The 8,081-nt window shown below is 35.1% G+C and overlaps 1 protein-coding gene across 2 annotated transcripts in view; it reads right to left on the bottom strand.

Annotated features, from left to right (window-relative positions):
* LOC119468122 (ubiquitin carboxyl-terminal hydrolase 45-like) overlaps positions 1-8,081 on the bottom strand; it is a 27,302-nt gene that overhangs the window by 17,268 nt on the left and 1,953 nt on the right. For both annotated transcript variants that reach the window (XM_037731096.1, XM_037731095.1), the window contains exons 2-3: positions 7,205-7,261; positions 6,725-6,868 (exon numbers count right to left, since the gene is read on the bottom strand). In XM_037731096.1, coding sequence (XP_037587024.1) covers positions 6,725-6,868; positions 7,205-7,261 — 201 coding nt within the window. The remainder of the gene's footprint in view (positions 1-6,724; positions 6,869-7,204; positions 7,262-8,081) is intronic.

The following is an 8,081-nucleotide window of genomic DNA, read 5'->3' as shown; positions in this document are numbered from 1 at the left end:
ATGATGTCTGAGGTTGGGTTTGAGAATTCATTTTAACAAAGAGGTGATTCTCATGATCAGCTGGTTTTAGGAAATTTTGAATGAGACTATTCTATCTGTCCCTTTTACCCTCCTACTCTCAGTGAAATATAAAAGTACCCATTCCCATCCTTGTTTTCTGCTTAGTGGACATATGATGGATTTAGTTCACTAAAAATATTCTAAGTTTATAATATAAATTAGGACCAAAGATTAATCTATTCTGAAAGAATAACAAAACTCCAAGGAAAAAGCTTACTATCAAAGAGTTGATACAAGACAGAGGTTAAGAGCATGATTCTGGAACTAGACTGCCTAGATTCAAATTTACACTTTCCAATTTACTAGCTGGGTGACATTGAAAAAATTACTTGACATCTCAGTTTTCTAGTTTCCTCACCTATAAAACGAAAGCACCAACCTACACTGGGTTGTCATGATGATTAAATGAGACAATATACAGAAAAGCCCACAGAGCAGTGCCTAGCCCACAGTAAGCAGCATAAGCGTCAGTTATTATTATTTTTGAGACCAAGTCTTGCTCTGTTGCCCAGGTTGGAGTGCAGTGGTGTGATCTCGGCTCACTGCAGCCTCCACCCCCCAGGTTCCAAGTGATTCTCCGGCCTCAGCCTCCCGAGCAGCTGGGACTACAGGCGCATGCCACCATGCCCGGCTAACTTTTTGTCTTTTTAGTAGAGACGGGCTTTCACTATGTTAGCCAGGATGGTGACAATCTCCAGACCTCGTGATCTGCCTGCGTCAGCCTCCCAAAGTCCTGGAATTACAGATGAGAGCCACCATGCCTGGCCAGTATCAGCTATTATTAGTGGCAGCAATCATGAGAATGATCTTAATGGTTTCCCTAAATACCATTTATGTACAAACACTGAACTAGAAACCTGAGACATAGTAGCAAGGACAGACTCAGTTCCTGTTTGCAGATCCTACAATCCAACCCAACAGAAGCAAGTATGATAAGACATAAATTCAAGTCAGCAGGAGGCAGTATATGTGGTTAAGAACATGATCCTTGTTTAATCTGTTGGAATCCCCATTTCTGCCATAGGCTACCTCTATGATCTTAGGCATGTTATTTAATCCATCTCTTGACTCAATGTAATTGGTGTAAATAACTGAAAACAGTGATCATGACGTAATTAAGAACTCAAATGTTGGATACAATTATTGTTATGACAGAGAAATACAGGGCTATAGAAATTCAGAGGAAAAGAACTAATCCAGAATTGAGTGAATCAGAGAAATATGTAGGAATTCAGCAGAGGGTACAGGAGGAGAATGGGACTGTTCCTGGCAGAAGAAACGGTTCAAAGACCCATTTGGTTTTCTGTTCCTGCATGAGTTTACTAAGGCCAGTGGCCTCTAGCTCCATCCACATTCCTGTAAAAGGCATGATCTTTTTTATGGGTGCATAGTATTCCATGGTGTATATGTACAACATTTTCTTATCTAATCTGTCATTCATTGGCATTTAGGTTGATTCCATGACTTTGCTATTGTGAATAGTGCTGCAATGAACATTCACATATGTGTGTATTCACAGGTAGAATTATTTATATTCCTTCAGGTATATACCCAGTAATGGAAATGCTGGGTCAGATGGTAGTTCTGTTTTTAGCTCTTTGAAGAATCACCACACTGCTTTCCATAATGGTTGAACCAATTTATACTTCTACCAACAGTGTATAAGCATTGCCTTTTCTCTGCAACCTCACCAGCATTTGCTATTTTTTGACTTTTTGATAATGGCCATTCTGACCAGTGTGACACAGTATCTCACAGTGGTTTTGATTTGCATTTCCCAATGATCAGTGTTGAGTTTTTCATAAGCCTATTAGCTGCATGTATCAGACTTGATTCTGAGGGCTACAGGGAATAAAAGGACCAGTTTTGTATTTTAGAAATATTGCCGTCTGCAATGTGGAGCACCAAGTGGTGGTGGGGAATAGGGAGAGGAATGGGGACTAGGGAAACAAACAAAAAAAATCAATCAGGCGGCTATATTTCCCTACCTTTTTCCTGAGACATTTTAGGTAGTACTTTTTTGTCTCACATAATTTTCCAATAAAAAATTTCTACTCACTGTTTCCTTTCACTATTTTTTAAACTTTTAAAAATACTCAGGCCTTTCCACCAATGCTAACTTTCTTCATTTGTATTCACAATACTATATCCTGGTTTCATTTCTCCTTTCTTCCTCACCACTTTATCATCCTTCATATTAAACTTTGTTCAGTTTTAATGAGATAACTGTAGTATAATTCAGCAAAGAGAAGAAGTGAAAAACTCAATTTACTATTGAATCAGGACTTGTACTTCTATTATTAATTTTAAAAGATGCAAGGAGCTTCTCTTTTTGTTACAGACACTAAGTAGAGAGGAAAAGTCTACTTTTAAACTGTAAAAATATAACAAATGAAAACGATTAAAGGGGAAATACATGATCTTCTTTGGGTATTTCCAAAATTCCCAATAGTAAATTGAGCCAATACCACATGATAAACAAAAATATCCTTGCAATTGTTTTACTTGGACTTTAAGTATCGGTTCAATTTAAGTCTTAAAAAATTTACATACATTAAGTCGCCATTTTCTCAAATACTTCTGTATAATACCTTGATCAATTTAGCACCTTAGGAAAAATGGTAAAATCAGGTCAGATCCCTTTGAAAACAGGGTTTTCCTCAAATCTATTTTTAAGTATATTGATAGATACTGTAACTATACCCGTATTATTTTGGTGACTGGTCTGATTGGTAAAAGAATAGAAAAATTGAAATTTTCATTTTTTCCATGTAAAAAAGAGGACTGTTTTTCTGAATTTAACCCCAATGAGAGGTACAACACAGGTTTCAGCAATTCCATAATAACATCTTTTATAATAACTAAAAAGAAAACAGAGGAAAATAAGATGGAACGTGAAAATTATTCAATTAAAACCAAAAGTGCGTAAAAGTAGCAACAGAAATAAAGAATAGATGGGATAAATAGAAAAAAACAGCAAGATTATGATCTTATAATTGAATGCAGGAGCTGGGTCTCAAAGAGCTTAATTGGCAAAAGGCTGTGCAGCTAACAGGTGGTGGGAAGCAAGGTTCATGTAAATTGCACCAGGGCACAATACGCTTATGCTTCTGGCAGAAGTATTAAAATTTTATGAAATTTTTTTTAAAAACATCTTTCATATAACTAATATACTTATGTGTTGAAGTGGCTCAGAGAATTCAACTTTTTGATTTTTTTCTGAATTAATGAACTGAGGAAGAATTTTAAATAGGGATAGCAATTTGAGATTTTCCAGTTTCTATATTTATTCAATCAGCATGATAGTTTTTTAAAAAGCTGTGGGGAGGGGAAAGAAGAGAAGAAAAATAAACTATGGAATAGACTTCACATAATATCTTTTGGTAGCCATTTGTTGCAGCTGATTTTACCTTAGCTTTTGGTTTAAGAAGGACCTTTATATATGCCTATGGCTATTTACTCTGTTTAATGTATCTGCTTCCTGTTATTTTTTCTGTATTTAGGCCAGAAATTGCACGTATTAGTTTTACAGTACTTTATTTAACTGGATTATTTGCCTGCTATCAGTAAGCAAAATAAAATGACTTTTCCAAGGTACTCAGAGATAACACCTTGCAACTTGAGGGCAAGATTTTCTCAGCTAATTTCACTGTTATTTTTATGTATTTTTTATTATTCTTCATATTAAGCTGTTTTCTGGTTTTAATGAGATAACTAATATAATTTGACAAAGAGAAAAGGTGAAAAACTCAAAAACTTATGATCAAATCAGTACTTATACCTCTATTACAATTCTGAAAGATGCAAGGTGCTTCTGTTATGGTAAGAGACTAATGAATACCATAAAGAAAAGTTTGTCAAAAATATCTTGATACTCTTATTAACAACTTTACTACTCAGAAAAACAAGACTTTATTATCTTTATAAAACTAGTAGTGAAACTGGTTAACTACTGAATTATTCTGGTTCCATGACTGAACTGGTTCTGTAGTTGAACTACTGGAAATAATTTGTAAACATAAATTTCCTGATGACTGAAATAAATTTATGTCATTTAAATTTTTGCTTCTTGAATATAGTACCTTAAAGATGGTATTAGAACTGTACTTTTCTAATTTTAGAACCATATGCAAACTTGTCCTCTTTCCCAACAAAACTAAAAAAAAGTAACTCTATTACATGAAAAAAGTGTTCAATAAAGAATAGGTCAAATTTTAAAAAGTAACCAAAAAAGTATTATATGAAATACCTTTTTGTATTATATGAAAATAAATTTTTAATAAAGAATAGATCCAGTTTGTTCAGCAAAAGCACAAGTTATATCCATGTGGTGTCAGATCTTTGAGGTACAGACTGTTTCAATATTTCCTATATGCATATCCTCAGTTCCTAACCAATACTGTGTGGGAATTATTTTTCTCATACATTTGGATAGCGGATATATTAAAAAACTACTGTGGCTAGTACCACATAATCTCCTAACTCTTTAAGCAAAAATAAAGAAAAAAAAATGACTACACATTTATATTTTAATAACCAGTGCTTTTTAGGGGAACAGCAACATAATGCTTTAACCCTTTCCAACTCCATAAGATGCTTTTGCTTTATACCATTTAGAATAACGCATATACTCACGCTGAATTTAACTGCCCTATATATTTTATGAAGCAATGTTAGCTTTTATTTAAAGAAAACATGTTGTCCTTTCTGAAGTCTTGTTACTTCTAACATAAGCCTTCTAACATAGTAAGTTAAATTCAGGCCAACTATATTCCTTGCAATTTTGGAGGCCACGGCAAGTAGATCACTTGAGGTCACCAGGAGTTTAAGACCAGCTGGCCAACATGGCAAAACCATCTCTCTACAGAAAATACAAAAATTAACCAGGCATGGAGATGTGTACATGTAGTCCCAGCTACTCGGGAGGCTGAAGCACGAGAATCCCTTGAACCTGGGAGGCAGAAGTTGCAGTGAGCTGAGATCGTGCTACTCCGTCCTGGCTGGGTAACAGGGTGAGACTGTCTCAAAATAATAACAACAATAATAAATAATAAAATTTGTAAAAGAGTAAGTTAAATTCAGTATGTCAATTTGCCAAATTAATATAAATCGTTTCATATAAAAAAGTTTTCTTTGCTGAAGTATAAGTTCAGATTGATTTCTTTGCATTTTTGCAAAATTTCCTCATTTTAGAACCATATGCAAACTTGTCCTCTTTCCCATCAAAACTAAAAGAAAGGTAACTTTATTACATGAAAAAACCAGGTATGTCTAGTGAAATAACAGGTCTAGACAATGGTTATCAATGGCTGGTAATATCATAGAGAGACATAAAACATTATGTGCATCTACCTGATGGAAGTATACATGCTACCACCTAAAAGTTTTCTTGCTAAAAATTAAATAATTAAACATGAACATAATTAGGCCTCTGGATGTAAATGTCTCAGGGGGGAAATAAAGGTGACAGAGGAACTCGTTAATACCATGCTGCTGAAAAAAAGGACCTAATTTCTTCAGCAAATAAATTGCAAAGGAGGAAAAGGAGGGAGAGGAAATCTGTAAATTACAACAGATTTAAGAGACATGGCAACCATTGGGAGGCTGAGGTGGGCAGATCATGAGGTCAGGAGTTTGAGACCAGCCTGACCAACATGTGAAACCCCGTCTCTACTAAAAATACAAAAATTAGCCAGGCCTGGTGGCGCATGGCTATAATCCCAGCTACTCGGGAGACTGAAGCAGGAGAATCGCTTGAACCCGGGAGGCAGAGGTTGCAGTGGGCAGAGGATGCAGTGAGCCAAGATCGCACCACTGCACTCCAACCTGGGCAACAAAGCAAAACTCTGTCTCAAAAAAAGAAAAAAGAAAAAAGAAAAAGAGAGAGTGACACAACAATTAATTGCAATCTATAGACCTCTTTTAAATCCTAAATTCAAAAAAACTTTAGAAAGCAAAATAAAAAACTGAGTACTTATGAGACAACTGCAGAAATTTAAATAATCACCGACTCCTTACATTATTTATAATGAATTAATACTTTTGGTATGATAATGGTACTCTGTTTTGGAGTTTTAAAAAGAGTATCTCTCTTTTAGTGCTGGGTGTGGTGGCTCACTCCTGTAATCCCAGCACTTTGGGAGGATGAGGGAGGCAGAACACCTGAGGTCAGGAGTTTGAGACCAGCCTGATCAACATGGTGAAACCCCATCTCTACTAAAAATACAAAATTAGCTGGGTGTGGTGGTACATGCCTGTAATCCCAGCTACTTGGGAGGCTGGGGCAAGAGAATCACTTGAACCCAGGAGGCGGAGGTTGCAGCAAGCCAAGATCATGCCATTACACAACAGCCTAGGCAACAAGAGTGAAACTAAAAAAAAAAGAATATCTCTCTTTTAAAATACACACTGTTGAAGTGTATGATATATTTGGGATTTATTTCAAAAATAATCTGGGATTATCCAAAAATAGTCTGGGATGGGAGGAAGGGGAGGATGTGGGATAGATATAGTTAGCAAACAATTAGCCAAGTTGATAATTACGAAGCCAAAATATAGGTACATGAGAGTTTATTACACTATGTTCTCTACTTTTAGATGTGCTTGAAATTTTTGTTAATAAACTGTTAAAAAACAGATGTCTAACAAATGCTCATGGTCTTACCTTATCTTTAGGTGAAGAATGCTTTTTGGCAGCTCTAGGTTGAGGAATATTTTCTATAGCAACACTGCCACTGCATCGATCATGATCTGTCTCCTGTAAACTTCTGTATTTATTCGTTCTTCCCAAAAGTAAAGGTTTTGAAACCTATGTAAAATGCCAGGTACATAACACAAAACTTCTTTAGCAAATAAATTCTGGATGTCCTCATCTTAAAATTTCTAACTGACTTGAAACATAAAACATTAACACATTCTCAAAATAAAAAGTGTTTAAGAATTTAAATTTCTTGAGAATAAAAACTATTATACTTTATGCATACGTACACAAACCCCCAAGCCCCCAGACTCAATTACAAATACAAATTCAATTACATAGAAAAAATAATGACTTTCAGATGTCTGGTAATATACTTGACAAATGTTTAAATAAATGAATAAATGTTCTTCACAAAAGCCTCATCATTAGTTTTCTTCTCCTTACCCTTTCTTCTATTATAGGAAGTGAAATATCAATGAATGGATCTTTCACCATGGAGATCTTAAAAGGAAAACACATTGAAAACTTCAGTAAGAATTCTAATATAAACACATAGTTTTGTAAAGTACAAAGAAATCAAACTTCCTTGGCAACCTGAAATTTTATGTTAAAAAATGTTCCTGGAACAAATAGTGATTTAATTGGGTATTGCAGCACATTGTTAATTGAAACAAGATATTCTCAAACATCAGTGCATGGTCCAGTTGAATTTTATATTACTGTCAATATGACTGGCCTGTAATATTTAAAATAACTTCAAAATAAACTGTTTAATAAAACTGATTGAGACTAGACATTTTTGGTGAGCTTAGGGGTGTAACATAAGTAAACCATAATATGTTAAGAAAAAGCCATGAAAAAAAGCAGAGAGCTTGGCTGTCTTTTATAGATTCTTTAGGATAATTCTGTTTTAAAAGATACTCTCTATCTTGTGAGAGAGAAATCAACTTCTGTGTTGAATAGTCTAGAAACTTAAAGAATCATGGCCATACATTCTGTGTTTCAATGTGACAGGCTAAAATGAGATATAATTTATAATCCTGCTTTTTATAAGGCTAGAAGACAGAAAAATACTCCATAATCTGGGACAGGAAAATGAATAAAGACTCCTTTTACTATTAAATCTAACAGAAATTTAAACCTGTCATACTCTAAGCCAGACACTTTCAGAAATATTCCTTACCAAGCAACTGAAAATCTACAAAAATTCTGGCCGGGCGCGGTGGCTCAAGCCTGTAATCCCAGCACTTTGGGAGGCCGAGGAGGGTGGATCACGAGGTCAAGAGATCGAGACCATCCTGGCCAACATGGTGAAACCCCG

The sequence above is a fragment of the Cebus imitator genome, unplaced genomic scaffold (assembly GCF_001604975.1).
Source record: "Cebus imitator isolate Cc_AM_T3 unplaced genomic scaffold, Cebus_imitator-1.0 Scaffold382, whole genome shotgun sequence".
NCBI lineage: Eukaryota > Metazoa > Chordata > Mammalia > Primates > Cebidae > Cebus > Cebus imitator.
The sequence above is the reverse complement of the archived record's forward strand: the minus strand, read 5'-3'. Positions and strand labels throughout refer to the sequence as shown.